Source organism: Oryzias latipes, chromosome 17, assembly GCF_002234675.1.
Source record: "Oryzias latipes chromosome 17, ASM223467v1".
Classification (NCBI taxonomy): domain Eukaryota; kingdom Metazoa; phylum Chordata; class Actinopteri; order Beloniformes; family Adrianichthyidae; genus Oryzias; species Oryzias latipes.
Window position 1 is genome coordinate 30,255,675 of NC_019875.2, and position 18,330 is coordinate 30,274,004.

General features: G+C 46.8%; 1 protein-coding gene across 1 annotated transcript in view; it reads right to left on the reverse strand.

Annotated features, from left to right (window-relative positions):
* LOC101166254 (insulin receptor) overlaps positions 1-11,745 on the reverse strand; it is a 39,730-nt gene extending 27,985 nt beyond the window's left edge. The window contains exons 1-2 of the mRNA XM_004079529.2: positions 10,759-11,745; positions 910-1,458 (exon numbers count right to left, since the gene is read on the reverse strand). Of these exons, the coding sequence (XP_004079577.1) occupies positions 910-1,458; positions 10,759-10,927 (718 nt within the window). The 5' untranslated portion in view covers positions 10,928-11,745. The remainder of the gene's footprint in view (positions 1-909; positions 1,459-10,758) is intronic.
* Between the last annotated feature and the right edge of the window lie 6,585 nt (positions 11,746-18,330).

Genomic DNA, 18,330 nt, shown 5'->3' on the forward strand with positions numbered 1-18,330 from the left:
TGTTTACTATTTGTTCTGTCATGACAGCGATGCTGCTGTCAGTTTACCTTCTTGTTGCGTCTTCAAAGGTGCAGAATAAAATGTGACACTGAATTTGAAACGGCACATTGTAATTTCTGCATCTATTATTAAAGCACTTATTAGTAATACAGTGGAAATTAGTAGATTTGGTTAGAATGTTGATTTACGGGATGCGCCCCTAAATTTTCTGGTTGTGCCCCTAAAATTTTCAGTTAGGGGCCACTGTGCTCCTAGTGAAAAAAGTTAGTCTGGAGCCCTGCGTTCATGGATCCATTTGTCTGCAGGTGGAGGATCAGAAAGGGGCGGAGCAGGGAGACTGTGGCCCCGCCCAGCTTATTTCTACGTCACAAATACGATCTTTTTCCAACTGCTGCAGATCCACAACGATTTGAATAAAGAGATAACCAAGTTTTGAGCTTATTTTTCTTTATAAATGTCCTCCATATTCAGAAAAAAGCCACAAGAAGACATTAAAAACACCAAAACACTGTTTTTAACTGATTAAACCACCAGGTTACCTGAAGGAAACAAAGAATGTACTACGGTAAGTGGATGATGTTTAAATAAGGAACTTTGTTACTTTAACCTCAAAAGCTGTTTTTATTTTTCTGCATCACAGAGCAGAAGATAGAAAAGCTTCTCCATTAAACATCAGGGGTAACCAATAACTGACTTGATCTGATCATCAACCACAACTGATGATAAGAACGGACTCCTTGTTAGAAGAATTTGCTACACCCCATCTCCCAAACTTCCAGGTGAGTTACCTTTATGTCTTCACACCTTTAAATGTTGGTTCTTGGGAAGTTCTGGTTCATGGACGGAGAGTCCAGTTCTCCCAAAGATCAGGCCAACTTCAGAACACGACTAAAGGAAAAAGGAACTTACTTTTTTGACAGAACTTTTGAGTCCAGCAGCGTTCACTGAAATGCCCGTTGAGGGTGGTGGTCGGACACAGCGTCTCCCCCCTGGGCACCCCCGGACAGACGTCGCCGCACTCCCGGTCGTTCTTATTGGCCACGATGTAGTTGTCCTCCACCGTGTCGAGGATCTTGGACCAGTCCAGAGTGGAGAGGTAGCAGAGATCTGGGTTCTTCTCGATTCTCACCGCTCCTCTGGTGATGTTCATCAGGCTGTGGAGACCCAACTCCCTCAGCTGCAGCATCTCAAAGACCACCAGAGCGTAGTTGAAGAACAGGTTGTTCCCTCTGATGACCGTCAGGTTGGGGAAGAGGTCGCTCAGGCTCTCCAGCCCGTAAACTCGAAAGAGCAGCAGATAGTCCGTGACCACTCTGAGTTTGGGGAAACTGATGCCTCTGAAATTCTCAGGCTTGGTCTTGAACATGAGCAGGATCTTCAGGTGACCTTCGATCACCGTGCAGTTCTCCAGCGTCTGCAGGTTGGTCACATTGTTACGGATGTCCTTGCTTGGACAAACTAGAAAAACACAAAGAAAAAAACAGGAGTTGATTGTTTTTGTTGATGGAATATTTTACACAAAAGCCAACAGTTTTTTTAGGGAATAAAACAGCGTTTGGTAAAGGGCAAAAATCCCTCAAACCAGTTTGCTCTTTTGCAGCTGGCAGAGGGTTATATCTGCTGAATGTGCGCATTACACAAGACATCTGCGCAGCTAAAGGTCAGAGAATCAGACGAGGGCTCACATGAAAGAGAGGAGATCTCTCCATAATTAAAAGCTGTATTTCATTTAAAGACATGTTCCTGCGTTTGAGGTTGAACAGATCTTCCTTATTGACGTTTTGTTCAGCGGCGGCAGGTCTGTCGGCGAGCGGTCGTCTTCAGAGACCGGATCTGGATTCTGACCACAGAGTCTTTTTAAAGATCCAGGCCACTTCCTGGTTTCTCTTGACATTTTTCTTATTTTATTCTTAGATGATTCCAGCTTTCTCAAAGAAGCCCGTTCGGTGCAGTCTGCGGGTTATTTTTCCAGCATCTTGTTTTTACCTTTTAATCCCATTAAATTCATATTTAAGATCTTAAAAGTTCATGTGGGGGGGGGGGGGGGGGGGCTTCATAAAATCCTATCAGGTTCAAAGAGAGGCGGAGCCAATAAAGGTGAAGGTGCCACTTAAAAACACCACGCAAAAGTGTTTGAGAAGATTAAATAAATGTGTTGTGCTCCTAAAATCCTGTAAAAAGAATTTCACAGCAGAGAACATTGATGTTGAGTCAAAGCTTTTCTAATGTCGACTTCTAAAGTCCTCAGTAAGAAGTCAATCAGTTACCAAATTTGTAGAGAGTTACATAACAACTTCATTAACATTCTTTGCAAAAAGCCCAGACCAGATTTTTGGACCGTTTCTCTGAGCTGGGAATCAAACCACCAACTAACCTTTCACAGCTGCCCCACAGCCATCACTTTACAGTTTTAGCTGTGAACTCGCCCGTAAAGGTTTGGAAGCCTTTCCAGACCGTCCAGAAACCTTCTGCCGAACACAACCGCTCACGGTTCACCTGCTTCCATTCAGTCGGACTTCTCTACACGTTTGACACAAAATCCGTGAACGCAGCTGGAGGACCAGAACAGAACCACCTACAACCAGACCATCAGGGAACTGGACCGAGTGAGGGTAACGTCATCCTTAAGGCCTGTTCACACCGGGACGAATTTCGCCGGCGATTTTCGCCGACGTTTAACACCTCGTGACTAAACAAAGGGCACCAACGAGAGTGTGCACACCGACGCGAAAAAACGCCACGCGTTAAAGCGTCAAAAAAAAAACGACTCGGGTTCGTTTTTTTTTTTGACACGTCCAAATCTATTCGACCAAGGAGAATGGCGCTTTTGCACACGTGTCTGGAGCTTCTGAAGTTACAGTAAAACACAACTTGGGGGCGCTCAAACACAAAACTGCGTTGCTGAGCACACATACAAGCGAAGAAGATAGACGCCAAGAAGCGTCTACACTGCAGCGAAGAAATAATGACGGACATTCTAAAATATCCCCGAACCAAGCACCAGTTGGAGCTACTGGTGCTTGAAATATTCATGTTTTCTGTGTATTATTCGGACAAGCGTGTAAATACTTGCTCTCTTCTTCTGAGTGAAAAGCGACTTTAAGAAGCGTAAAGTTGCGCAGCGCCACCTTGTGTACAGGAGTATTTCTGTTTTACATTAAGCGCCATCTAATGTCAGGGAATGAAATTGCATGTTCACTCCACTCATCGTCAGCGAAAATCGCCTGGGTGTGAACACAAAAAACGTGGCGAAAAACGCTGGCGAATAACGCCTGGCGAATATTCGTCCCGGTGTGTACGGGCCTATAGAAAACGGTTTCGGCTACGACCAAATAAAGTCAATTCAGTCAGCATTTTTTCACGATCCGGGCGCCGATTTGTTAGAGTTGGATGACGTACGTGAGCGGTGATTGGTCCGGCCCACTCTGAGTTTAAGTTTCTGTGGCAACCACTCCGGCCAATCAGGAGTGAGCTTGACGGAGGGCCAAAACCCCTACCACTTGAAAGCAGGCAACAGGAAATCTGTGGTGGGGGCGTGGATGTGGGGGCCAGCAGGCTCCACCTACTTTTATTGAGGCCTTTGACGTCCGTTTATAACTTAAATAACAAAAAAAAGGAGGGATAATCAAGAAGATGTCAGATCCTGAACTGTTCTTCTGACCAACAGAATGACTAACAGCTGTTAATTTCTCTGTAGAAGTCTACGGGATTTTGGCTTTTTGGAGCCACTTCCTGTTTGGAACCCAAAGGGGGAGGGGTCACTCAGTCCAGTTCTCACTTACTGTCAATGAGCTTGACCCCAGAGTAGGACAGGCCCATCATGTCAGAAAAGCCCCAACAGCGGGGCGTATGTCTCCTTTTACAACCCTTCACACACCCACGCACACTTGCACACGTGCACGCACACACAGTCTGACCTACAGGTGCATCACGCAATAACCCCCACCAGAACGTCTAGGCCAGCGGTCCCCAAACTTTTCAACGCCACAGACGGGTATGACGTCACACAGAGCTTTTCACGGACCGGTCTTTAAGACGTAGGCGGATGATTGCTACAGCATCGCCACGGTGACGGAGGACCAAAAACCTGACAAAACAAATCCTGAGATTTAACTTAGACACGGATGACAAAGTACATGGCACAGGTGTCATCCTCCTCTCCCCTTCCCACACTCATGGTGTCTGTTAAATGTAGCTTTCTTTTTTGGAAGTGGAAGGCTCCTCTTCTGTCTCCTGGCGCGGCGTTTTCCCTTTGGCAGATAAACGCTCCCAAGACGTTTGTTTTCTACTCATTTTGCTAGCTGGTCTAGAGTGACAGACGGCTAGAACAGAGAATGGAGCAGTTTTTCAAAATAAAACATCTTTCACATTCCGAAATAATTAAAACGGAAGTAATGCAAGTTATTTAATCTTTCTGGGCGGCCCGGTAACAAATGACCCATGGACCGGTGCCGGCCCGTGGCCCAGGGGTCGCTGTTTTAGGCTAACCTCTGATGTTGTTCTAACCAAATATTGCAGGTTTTCTTCTTTTGACAAAAACTCTTCCTTCTGGCAGAACCCGCGCGACGTCCAGCCTTTACATCCATCAGCATGTACGTCCACACACACACTACACCACACGCACAAACAAAACCAAAGTGCACAACATGCACGGTGCGTTGAGTGACACGTTAGAGTGGAGAGGCGGCTTGTCTCAGGACTCAGGCTCCTATCAGAACACGCATCAGTGGCTATTTTTAGCGGCACATCCCAAAGGAGAATCCAATACACTCTGGTCCAGGAGACGGCGGCGGGAACGGGAACGCCGTAGTCCTGGTGTGGTACTCCATCCACGATCATGCACACACGCATGAACACATAGAAATGTTTACACATTAGCAGACTTCATGAGAGACAGAATAGTATTTCACTGATCGACAATCTGAACAAATCCATCAGTGGAACTCTTCATCCCATAATATTTGTTAGTCTGAAGCTGCCATGGAAGTCAGAAGAACAGGATTTATCAAATTAAAATCCACTCTTAATTCAACAGAAGGCATCAGGCTTTTATTGTGAAAAGCAAATAAAATAGAATGAGTCAAACAGCAGAAAAATAAAAAGGATCTGTAAAACTTTAAAGAAAGACTTTTAAATTCAAAAGTTTAGTCATTTATTTTAGCTTTTGGGAGCTAAAGAAAAAACTATAATGAACATTTTAAACGTGTGATGTAACTAACGTAATCGTTTTTAAGACTAAAAGCAGCAACTTTGACATTATGACTATTTATTTGAAATAAACTGAGATTAAAAAGTGTTTTGTCATTTCTAAAAACTGAAGTTTCAGTTTTAAAACTGACGATAAGAAGAAACAAAATGAAAGAAAAACATCTTCAATTTTGAGGCCGGCCTGATCTTTTTTCCCCCACGAACAGTTTAAATTTGGTGATGTGAAACAAACGGAAGTTTTTTTTATAAAAAGCATTTTTTCTGCAGTAACCTTTGCTCAGCCGTTTGCTCTGAAAGCTCCACGCCACGGCGCTGCTTCGGGCTAGTTTAGGGATGAATGCGGTCCGGGTCACATTCATCCAACAACAATCAGAAGCAGCGAGCCGGAAAGAAAAGCTCCACTTTGATCACATTAGAGAGGGAAAAAACCAGGAGGCGAGGCTGCTAATGCAACGCCGCATTCTGCACGGCGCCGAAACCCGTGAGGGACGTCAAAGCCCGGCTGTCCTCGCCGGAACCTTCATCTGCTGCAGATTACAAACCATCAGAGACGGAGCAGACGCCACCTGTCCTGCACCGCCTCATGCATCAACAGGCCATGTCTGACCGGGGGGGGCTGTTGTTGCCGAGTCTGTGGAGGGGGGGGGGGGGGGGGGGGCAAGTGAAGCTTCCATCTGCAGGCGGAACCTGTGCGATTGCAACACTTCCCTTTTTAAGGCTGCATGTCCCTCCCCTCCACTAGAAAACCTGCAGAACCTGCAGCAGCGTCCGGCTCTAGAGGGGCCCGGTTAAAAAGACAGACCGGGGGGCCGACCGCTGCTCAGCCGCTGCATTAACCACGGACGCAAACGCTTCATTCTCATTTAATGATCCCAGGAAGTAGGCCTGCACAATGAATCGCAAATTTATCGTTGTCGCAATATCAAGCTGAGCAATATCGCAAAAGACGGCGAAAATTGCAATGAATGGTTGCCTTAAATATGCTTAAATATGGATTTGATCAATCGGATGGAGCCTTTTATGTTGGATGGTTGCCTCCATGTACACTCAACGAATGAAGATAAAAAAATGATGGAAAGGATTTCCACCTGATTAGATAGCTTCACTTGATCAAACATGAATCTTATTCAGCGTTGGAAATAAGCGGTTATCCTGTTGTCCGAGACAACCAGATTTCAAGGAGGTCAACCAAAAATGAACCTGATGGTTGTTCGTGTGACAACCTGGTCTTTTATTCAACATTTTGGTATTTTTCGACTATTTTTTAAAAGTTTTTGGGAAACCGAAGTCCGACTTTTTAAGATAAAACCACGTGACTTACGTACGAACCGAGTGCGCCTGAAGACATCGCAAAATGACAACATTGCACCTGCATGTCGTGTTTAAGAGATCAGGGATATTAGTCTTCACTGCTACTGCAGCACAATGGAAACATGGTATCATTTACACATGTGTTTATTTGAAATACATGTTATATCATATAACTTTTCATCACATATAAATATTACTTTATATTTGGAATACTCTACTAGTCCCAGTCCATACAAGTGTTCTGAATTTTAAAAATACTCATTAGGTTACAGTGTTGGTTAATGTAATCGATTTTCTGATACATTATAGGGTAAGATAAAGTATTTTCATTTGACCGTAAGAGTATTTGATTTACATGGCAATACTTTGTGTAATCAGATGCTTCAATATTTAGTAAAATGTTTGTTTTTAATTATTTAAAGAGTTTTTTAAATGTCCATCATAAGAGGCAGTTGATATTAGATGTATAGAAGAAATAAAGATGCAAGTACTGACATCTGAGTAGGTTTGGTTGCTGTTGAATATTGGTATCGAAAAAACACCCCAGAATTGGGGAGGACAAGTAAATATTACTTGCCAGGTTGTCCAGAGGACAACCATTTTTTCCCCCTTATTTCTAACGCTGATATTGGTCCTACTTAATGTACCTCTGTTGGGTCAACTTAATGTATTTAGGTTCAACCTAATAAATTTAAATTGATTCAATTTAAATACTACAGTTGGACCCAACTTTACTTAATATTGTTGCTCACTAATCTGAAAGATTTTGGTTCACCAAAATGAGACTCTCCTTAACTTCCCTGAGGTGGTAATATTGCACATGGAAACTTGTAAAATGCGAAGAAGAAGACGGGCTCAACGTGGGCGGGGTCAACATTCTTCTTTTTTTTTTCTTTTCTCAAACTTGTTCTGTCCAACAGCTGAGCAAACAGATTAGAGCTGAAGGCTTTTTGTGTTGGACAGGTTTTACTATCACAAAAAGAGGTTATATAGCTTCGAGAAACTAGAGTGTAGATTTGTATAAACCCCTTTTTGTCGTATTATTTTTTATTTATTTGTTACATTTAGTGTGTGTGGGGAGGGAGAGGGGAAGAATGTGAGGGGAGGGGACGGAAGAGAGTAAAGGGAAGAAAGGTGAAAAGGTGGGGGATACAAGCACTGATTTGAATAAGTTATTATTTTAAGCTGTAACAATTATACCAGATCTGCTGGAAAGACGAATGTTACATCAAAGGTGAAAATCTGACACTAAGATGAGCAAAAAAAATCTGTCCATCAATACACTGTAGGTAAGGAGGAGGGATGAAGCAGCGGGGTCAACATTCTGCAGCGTTCAGGCAGACGTTGAGCGTTCCCCAGGCCTCGTGACACCGTCAGGTTATCTACAGGCATAATCCAATTTAATGTGTCATGTTGGATCAACATGATTGAAATGAAACTATTAAATTCATTATTTTTATGTACAAATCGACAGGATTCATTCACGTATGATTTACAAACATAATATTTTCTGGTTGAAATGACAAGTTACATTGTCGTAAAGTTTATTGGCTGGTATTTTCCTTATTTTGAGTGAGGGTCATTTGGAGCATAATTTAAGGTATGTTGACTCTTATTTAAACTGTTGCAGTCAGATGGAATTGATGTTTTTGGTTGATTTATTGTTTATTCATGTATTACAATTTATATCGTCATTGCAATATTGATCACTAATATTGCTTAAACTTTAATAATATCTACAGGAACTTTAAAACGATTTTAAATGAGGCCGATTCTGAGATAAAACACTTTTTGAAGCATCATCGTCTCCAGAGAATTAAGTCGAGATCAAAACAGCAGGAGGAAAAATAAAGACCAAGGTTTTTAAAAAAACGGTTTGTGTGTCAGAAAACATGACGGCGGCGTCTTTCGATGACCTGGGAAGGCCGTGAGGATCGTCTGTGAAGCGTGTCCAGGTTATCATCTGCACTCGTCAAAGAACTTTGATTTCATGTGGGTGTTAATGACAAGAATGTCAGCGAGCTAATTATTACCTCCGAGGCGCGAAGGGACAATAACAAGCAGATTTCCATCCCGCGGAGGCACCGGGTCAGGGGTTAAGACCTGACACGGCGAGGCTTAGGGTCACGTGTGCGCCGCTGATCCACGGAGCTTCATCTGAAGGAACCTTCTGAATACCAGCCTGCCATCTGATAGGACGCTCGCCGCACTTTACAGGCGTTTGCACACATGTCCGATTCACTTGAGAGTTCTGAAAGCGAGGCCACAATCTGAGTCGATTGGGGGTCCACAAAACCCCTGGCGTGCACAACAAAAACACAACACAACCAAGAACTGTGATGGAACCACGAAAATGCTGAGAGTCACAAACAAAAACCAGGTAAACGTGGTACTGGTTTTTTTACATCCAACCAGATCCAACAACAACGAAAACATCCAAACTGCAAGAGGCTGAAAGGATAAAACGCTGCTCCAACATGAAAGCCGAACAAATGAATTCTGTTCACACAGACGCTGAATAAACGCTAAGCCGCCTTTATGAAGTGAAAGTTTCCATGGCCCCCATCCAGCTTATGAAACCAGCCCTGTGAGGTCCAGGTCTCTGTTCAGGTGTGAGGAGCAGCACACGCCTGACACGACCCGCTTTCTGCCTCCAGACTGTGTGGAACGGGGCGGATGACACGGCTCCATCTGACCACAAGCTCCTCTAGAGATGTCAGAAACGCCACGGCGTTTCCACATGCGGCACGGCGGCAGCGAAGCTCAGCCGGTTTAAGCGTTCAGGCCAAAAAACAAACAAACATATTCTTCTGTTCAAGTGGTTTATTTCACAGCAAAAGTCAAGTCAACGTGGACATTATCAAGCACAAATAAAAAGAAAAATTCAGTTTCTTCTTTTATCCAAAGAATTCACATTTCTATCCCTTTACACCAGAAACTATTTCACCATATCTTCCATCAGACAAAGTCTGCGAGTAATCTTTAAGTGACTGTGAGCAGAAATGTCCGAATGCATTCATTCATGCTTATCACTGCGGTTGGTGAATAAAAGGGGACGTGTGGGGGGGGGGCAGCGCTGCAAAGCAGGCTTATTGTTCCACTTTTGCACCGACCGCAGCAACAAGCCAAAGCTTTCAATCTGAAGCCACAAGCCACTAATTCCACTGAATTCTCAGACAACTTACTTAATTGGGACAAAAACTGTTTACAGCGGGTGCAGACCCTCACAGCTGATAAGGGCTAACCTTCGCTCCTCCAGAGCAGCCGCCGCTGCAACAGTCCTGCTGCTGCAGCATCCCCTTATCGCGCCTCCATCACTAACAAAACAAAAAATCTCTACATGCCAATATCACCCTGACCAGAAGCCAGTCTGCGCCGCTCAGACACACAAAACCAGCCCACAGAGGGCCGTCTGGGATCCGGTTATGCAGGGAATCATCCCACATCAGAACATAACGGGTTCATTTTTAGCTATGATCCACAAACGCTGCCGCTGTCCCCGTGTTTACCAAAAAAACAAGTTTGTCTCCATCCTGAAGCTCCTCTGCTGTCCTGTCTGTAGCAGCTGGGATCAGAATCATTCAAAGGAGAATAATTTAGCAGTAGAATGTCATTATAGTCTGATTTTAGCCATTAATTCTGCAAATTTTCCAAACAATGTTAATAAAAAGAAAGTTAAAAGTTAAAAACTAAAAACATTTTTGTTTTACATTTTAAATGCTTTTCTTTGCTTTTCTCAAAACAGCTATGGAGACGAGCGTTTCTGATAGATAAGATGACAAATTCATATCAACTCAAATGTTTTTGTATAACAAAAGTGAATAACTTATACAAATGTGAATGTTTGGAAGCAATTTGACTGACTACAAAAATGCTAAAAAATGAGTCCACGTCAGAAATAAACACAAGAGGGTTATAATACTAGTCATAGTTTAAATTCACCAACACATTTATTTATTATTCTTATTGAATAATAGTTTTTTCTTTGAGTTTTTTAATGTGGTAATAATAATTCAAGTTCTTAAAAATACGTTAATAAAACCTGCAGCACATCAACTTCTTCTGCAGCTCGGAATCCCCGCAACAAACTTTTTAGTGCGTTTTTCCTGGCTGTGTGCGCGTGAACAACCATCCCCGCGCGTGTCTCTGTCGCTCTGGCGTGCAGGTGGAGCTGCCTCGCGCTCATCTTCACGCCGCGGAGAAGGTAACCGTGAGCTTGGTGAGAGAAGGCTGACTTACTGTCTGCGTGCGCCGGATGACAGCCCAGCAGCGCGGCGCAGAGCGCGGCCACGACCCAGCCCGACATCCGCGGCCACATCGCTTCTCCAGCCGGGGCGGGCGCAGCTCCTGAGCGGGGTCGGCTCGTTCGACGGTCTGCGTTCAGGCGGCTGCTTCTGCTTTGCGGCATGGGCAAAGGCGTAAACAAAAGTAAACAAACATCCCGGGGAAATGGGCGGGGAACGTGTCCAGCGTGTTCAGTCGAACCAGCTAACGTGGCGGTTTGGAGGTTCGTCACTGCGCGGGGAACCGGCGCCGGCACGAGCCCAGTTGGCGGGCGTGCCCGCCGGTCTCTGACGTCCGCTTCTGCGGAGTTTATCAGAGTTCATTCGCGGATGCGGGCCTCCGGTGAGGGGGGAGGAAAGAAACTTGCGGAGCGGGAGCTAGCTGCTATGCTAGCTCTGTAACTAAGCTAAATAGCGCTGAAGCTCGCGGGGCTTTTCGGCTTCTGTTCCAGGCCACGGGTGAGGTTTGCCACGCTCTGCCCCCCCTCCCGTCCTGGACACTTGAACTCCAGCGCGTGGCTGCAGGGCCCCCTCTCCGGAAAAGTTCAGAGACGCACGTACGCGCGCGCGGCGGCGTTAATCGGTTTGGGGTGATTTGCAGCCGCAGATTCGCTGTTGTGGCGTAACGTTTACGGACACCTGGAGAAAATCCTCCAAACGCCGCACGGAGCCAAACGGTGGCGTTTGAAGAAAGCCGTGAAAATGGGTTTCCAGGCTCGGTTTCAGAACCCCTCCTCTGTCAGTGCGAAGCTTCTAAGGAGCCCCCCCACACACACACACTTTGATAGCGGCAGACGCTCTGCTCCGCGCCCACCCCCCCACATTCACTCCAAAAAAACCGCAGTAAATCCTGGGTCGGGTTCGCCCCCTGAACGCCCCTCCGCCGCGGGAGGACACACGAAGCGGAGCCGGGACTTTCTCCTTCCCGCACAAACAGAGGCAGATTGTGAGTCGGTCCTGCAGGAGCCTCCGCCAATAAACAGACCCTGATCCAGATCCAGATGGGCTTGAGGGGAAACGCGGACTGGACTTTATTGGATTACACAACAACCTGATCCCGCTGTCAAGGAGTAACGCGTCCCGTTACTCCCACAACCAACATCAACGTCAACGCAGCCACGCATTACATGTAATCTAAGGGACGCAGAAGTAATCCCATTACTTTTGAACAAGGGGTCACATAGTTTGTGGTCATCTTCCAGCAGAAAACCTTTGAGACCGGCCCCTCTGACGGAGTCCTGCTGTTTCAGGGCCAAAGTGCTAAAACTTGATGTTACACAAGCAGAGCATGTGCCGAGCTGTTCCCATGACTGCCCTTCAGAGCCATTAATCCCAAACAGCCCAGCAAACGCGTCTACAGGGGGCCACGTCCACCTTCATCCCTTTGTGTCCAACCCCAAAGGGTCTTTCAGTGTAGCTAAAGCAAAGTTAACATCATGAAAAACAATCATTATACATTTATGAATCATGTTTGCTGGTTTTTTATATTTCTAGCAGTGGCGTAATTATTTATTTTACCAACAATCTGATTCATAATTGATATCGGTTCATCTGAACGACCCGACTGGATCCGATCCTCTGCCCTAAAGTAGATCCAGATCCTCTTCATCCAAACTTCCAGACAGAAATTCCTGCTACTGAACAGTTTTCCAGATTCTTGGATTTCTTCCAGATCATCAAGTTAAATGAAATCTGTGTCCAAACCAACAAGTAAACTAGAATGAATGTCAAATCCATTCACATGTTAGTTTCCTAAAGTTCACCACTGTTGTTTTTCCACATCCAAAGAATCCAAAGGGAACATTCTTAGAACATTCTAGACCCTGGATGGTCACATGACTTTATTCAAAGTCTGTCCACACATTGGACTGGAATGATGGACTGATCCGTGTTCATGACATCACATGTGTGTTGTTGCTATGATTGGTCGGTTTTATGCTATAATCAATTAAACCTACTGGACCTTAATCCAGATGGTATTTTTTAATATTGATTATAATCGATTGATCTAATTTGAAACAATTTTATAATGGTATAGGCTGATTCAATTAACAACTCACCTCAGACAGATCGGTCTGGTTGGATTGTAGGAAATAAAGTAAGTTTTAGAGTAAAATCAACCATCAATTTGATTTAAAACCACAGTTTGTCACAACAGAAGAAAAGATCTCTGTTCTTCAAATGTCTCTGATGGACCTGACCTCCATTCCTTTCTCTTGTAAACCCGCTTTGTCCCTTTCGGGGTCACCGGGCTGCCGGAGCGAAGGCGGGGCCACAATCACACAGCCAATCACACTTATGGACACTTTAGTGGGACACGTTTTTGGGACAGTGCACAGGGGGAAGATGCAAACTTCACACAGAAAGGTCCCCCAATTCTGTTTCAGGACCCCCAACCAGGGGCCTTCTTGCTGTAAGGAAAGAGCGCTAACCACTGCGCCACCGTGACAGTATCTTTGTCCCACTTTACCATCAACAAGTGCTGACTTTAAGTTTAAAAGGTCAGTCTTTCTGTCTTGTTTACCTTCTTCTTCTTTCGCCTGTTACCCCCGCCTGGGACAAAGGCCACAAACAGGAGGTCTCCGGGCAGACCGGTCTTGGGCGAGTTGGTCCAGCTCTCCCCATGTTTCCCAATGCTCTTGAGCCCTGCTTCCAGCTCTCTGCGCCACGTGGTCCTCGGTCTCCCCCTTTTCCCTTTTCCTTCTGCTGCTGGATGCAGGTTTTCTTAGGGTGTGGCCAATCCATCGCCATCGTCTTTTGGAGACGTCTTCTTCAGCTGGTTGCTGCTCCGTCCTCTCCCGTAACTCTTGGTTGCTGGTGATGTTGGGCCAGCCCACCTTCAGGATTCCTCAGACAGACGTTGATGAAGGTCTGGAGTTTCTTCATCAGCTTAGCAGTAGTCCTCCACGTCTCAGTGTGGGTTTTACCGTGGTGTTGAGAGTCAGATCTGCTCCCCATACGTTCTTTAGCTGATGGGATGTAGCTCGATGCATACTTTTACGTCAGCTTGTCAACGATGACGTTTTCCACCTCCTCCAGCGCCTCGCCGTCCAGCCCGATTGGAGCCTTGTTTGCTATGTTCACCGTGACTCGATTGATGTTGAGCCCCAGCCTTGAGGGTGTTGTTGCAACCATTGAGGTCGTATCTTGCATCTGTGTCGGCGTGTGGGACAGGTCACCCGTGAAGTCCAGGTCCAGTCCAGGACAAAGAGTCCCCTGGATACCGTTCTGCTGGTTCATGGTTGATGTTTCCATGGTCCAATCGATGGCCAGCAGGAATAGGAACAATGACCTTCTTACTTGATGCAGAGTAAATCCGTGTTTATAAATGATTTTATTCATAATTAATGAAAGAAACCGTTTGCTGATCCACATTTCATAAATTCATCAGAATAAATTGAAGCGATCTAGAAACTACTTTTCCCTCATCGTCTGAATAAAAGAAACGTGAAGAGGTGAACCTTCTCACTGAACGGGACGTTTCCTCCGCTGGTTGGTCCTCATACGCCAGAGGCAGCAGAGCCAGCTGCAGGTTACCATGACAACAGGTCACACCTCGTATCAAATGGTTTCCATTTCTTGTGGAAAACAATTTTGACCTGGAAAATAACAAGATTAAAGACCAAGTAATTCATATGATATTGATTTCATTCATAATTAACATGACATAAGCGGGATAATGCCAGAGGAGGTGTCCATTATCAGAAATGAAGGGACGACGCCCCGTCTGGCATTATTTCTTCTGATGATCTCAGCATCATCGGAATCGAGCTGTAAGCAGCGTTAGGGCGTGTTTTTCAGCGCGCTGCAGGTTTCTGTCAGTGCGCCACAGCGCCGTCTCCACCCCAGCAGGTGACCTCATCCCGTTGTTTCTCTCTGCAGGAGGCGGCGTGGACGACCACCTCCCACCGCTCGTTGCACAGCCTGCAATAAGAGCCCCGTCACGTGGGGGAAGGAAAGCCGAGGCAGCGGGTCAGGAGGTCACGTTCAGGATGATCCGCGTCCACGGCGGTGCAGGAACCTTTCTGCTTTACCAATGGGAGTTGTAGGTCTGCAGGAGGGAGATGCCCTAAGGAGACCAGGTCCTGCAGTGAGAGCCGGGCAAAGCCGTGCCCCCACTTCTCATTGGTGATCATGCAGAGCATCAGAGAACAGCTTTTACATTTGGAAATTCTTTAGATTCTGTGAGGAGCGAGCGGAGAGTCAACATTTGGTGTTTGCATGGAGGACGTGCAGTCAAACGGCCGTCGCTGATGCCGCTGCAGCAGGAGCAGCTTGGACACGTCCGCCGCTGGCGCCGATGAATCAGGTGGTCAAAGGTCAAAGCTAAAGTGTTCTGAGCCTCTGAAGCCCTGAAACCAGGTCCAAACTGGAGTCAGGTAGCTGTGAGATCCCCCCCAAGCATTCGGGGTCAGCTCGGTGGCGTGGCGGCGGCGGGCTGCAGGGCTCTGGTGTTTGTTATTGTGCTCCAGAGGGCTGCCGGGTCACGGTAGCTGCTCCAACAGAACATTTGCCTTTCACAAACCGGCCCTTTGGCAGGTCCTTTAATGACACAACTCTCCTAAAAACCTCCGTCACCTGCTCTCCGTTCTTATTGGTTGAAGCTATAAACCCTTCAACCCATTGTTTTCCTGTTTCTCTTTCTTTATTCTAGTATTTTCCATCATTTTATTCTCCTTAACTCCTCCTACAATGTTTCAGCTATTTTAACCATCCAACTATTCAAACGTTCAGCTCTTTCAGCTTTTTCCAGCTGTGACTTTTGGTCCTTCAGATCCTTGAAGACCTTCAAGATATTCCAGGATTACATGTCCTGTTCTTTGGGGCACTGCTTTGCCGGTTCCATACCTGATGCTGGCCTTTTGTTTTTGTGCTGTTTTCACTTTATTTATGCTCAACTTTGATCATTCAACGCTGCATTTTTTCTTTCTAGTTTCTCTATGGAGTTCTGTGTTCAGGAAAACATCTGAGGGTCTCCCGGTCACAGCGACCGCAGCATAAACGACACAACTAGCGGGCTGCTCCTCAGAATCTCGGGTGACGACCACGGAAAGCTGCTCCAACGCGGCGTTCGCGCTGACAATGAGAGAAGGGGCTGACCCGGCCTGACCTGGAACAGGACACGGTGCTGCTGCAGATCGGATTCACAGAAAGGATTTCTAAAACTTGCCAGTGAGATGTTGGCGGGCCGAAGCTCCTCTCACTGACATTTCAGGAAAACGTTAACCTTTAGCAGAGGATCTGCTGTCGGCGTGACGAGATCTGGAAGCTGTGTCACAGCCCCCAGTGCTGAACAGGAGCTGCCCCGGCCCTCTGTTCCTGTCTGCTGTCATCCCATAGGATGAACCTCCACCCCGATGGACGTCGGCCTGCTCCTCCATGGATGAGAAGAGCGTCCGGGGTTGATTTCTAACTAGATCAGGGCTCAAAATGTCTGAGAGGAGGCGTCCATCATGCTTTTGGAGCTTCTTCCTCTGAGATCATCCATGTGTGTCGACCTCCTGAAGACATTTTCTGCATTTGAACCCGGCTTTGTTTTCTTCAGAGAACGCACGCTCTGGTTTGAGAGTGGTCTGGGGGGGGTATGTACGCTCCAGGGTATGGGGGCGGTGTGACGTCAGAGTAGATCCTTCAGTAAACGGATAAGTAACGAGATTAGAGGAACGTGTGGATCTGCAGGGTCGGCCCACAGGAAAACACTCTTTATGTTCCCCGGGTGTTTTCCTGGTCCTGTGGTCCCGGCCGGGATCGGGGTTAGGGTCACGGTTTCTGACGGATGTGACCCAGATGTTGGGTGAGATGATTTGTGGCTGAAGCCTCACTGAGGAGACCCTTGAGGGCTAACGTCTCTGAAACCTGGACTGAAGTCACTGTGTCCATGCCAAAAGAGTGCTAGCGTGTTGTCAACTTGCTCATAGCACAGGTGAGCCGCTCGCGTCCGTCTTCTGCAGAAATCACACGGATGTGATTAGCATTACATTAAAAGATGAGACCCCCCCCCTCCCCTCCCCAGCATGTTTATGTGGAGCGCTCAGCTGACAAACGGGGTCAGAGGTCAGAGGATAAGGCCCTCCTCTGTCCACGCTGTCCGAGGCGGAGAGGACTCAAATCTTTACGTTTCGGCGCACATCTCAGCGCCAGGAAGCAGGAGGTCATGTGAGAACGCGTTTCTGCTTATGTGATGGAGGCAGGACCCCCCCCTCCATGACCATGACTGCAGGAACAATGAGGTTCACACACGATTCATCCTGACGCTCTTCCTAGACGCCAGCAGGAAACACCTTGGTGAGGGGAAAGACGCCGCCGGGCGCCAGCACATCCACCTCTGAGGCCGGTGCTGCTCAGACTTCCTCAGACATTCGTTTGAGTTCGAATCCCCTTTTGGGTGGATGGACACTCGTGCAGCGGTGGCCCCTTTTCACGCCAGCGCTCCGTCACGGGCCCTGAAGTCTGCAACCCGACAGCCGCTTTGCATCACAATGCATTCCACCATGAACCCAGCAGCAGGGAGGCCCCGGAGCAGCTCCTGACTTCACTAAACTCCGAGGAGGTCATCAGAAATGCGGGGAGTGGAGGCGGTCTCGTTAAAACGGGCCAAATCCCCGCTCTGCCAGAGGGCTGCTAATCCACACCAGGCTTTGTGGCCCTAATTCCCAGAAAGCTGGAGCCTGTTTGTTGATGTGGCGCTCTGAGCGTTCTCTTCTCTGCACCGCCACCCTTTCCCATCATCCCCAAGTTCAGCAGAACCACAGAGGAACCAAAGGAGCCCGAAGCTGTGGAGTTTCTACTCCTCTGCATGTTCACTGAGGTTTACACGAGCATCAGCGGCGCTCTGAGCTGGTGAGGTACAGTGAGTCAATCCTCAGACTCCTCACAAACAATGGGCCTGGATTATGTTAAGCCCTTTATTATTATCCTTTTCATCCCAGGTTAAGGCCTCCTCACACCTGCTGCTCCACTTTTGCAAACATCATCATATTCCTGCAGAGAAAAGCAGATGCAGACATGCAGCTTATTCTGAGACGTCTGGTTTGATCTCTTAGGGGAAGACGCTGCAGGAACCTAGAGGGCGCTGCAGGTCAGGACGCTGGACAGAAAAGAAGAGTCTCTCTTGGACGATGCCTTCAGGATCAACAAGTGTGAAACACCTCCAGCTAAGTCTGAGCAGACGTTCCTCACCGTGACTTTAGAGCCACCATGAGAAGAATGCAGCATGAAACTGGATTCACTGTTAGCCGGGTTGGTCGAATGTTACCCAAACTAGGATGAAGCCCCCACCTCCTTCAAAACCCCCCAGCACTGAGCTCCCTTTCTGCATTTTGCCCAGGGAAGACTCTTGAATACACCAAAACAGGTTTAAGGCAGCCAAAAGTATTGAATCACTGATCAAACACTCAGCAGGAAAAGCAGCAGGAGCCTGGTTTACAGCTCTGGTGGATCAGAAGACCCACTCGGATGAAAAAGGTGTTCTTGGGGCATTTTTCTGACGATGGAGGGCATTTCTAAAGAAAATGAAGATTAAAATGTC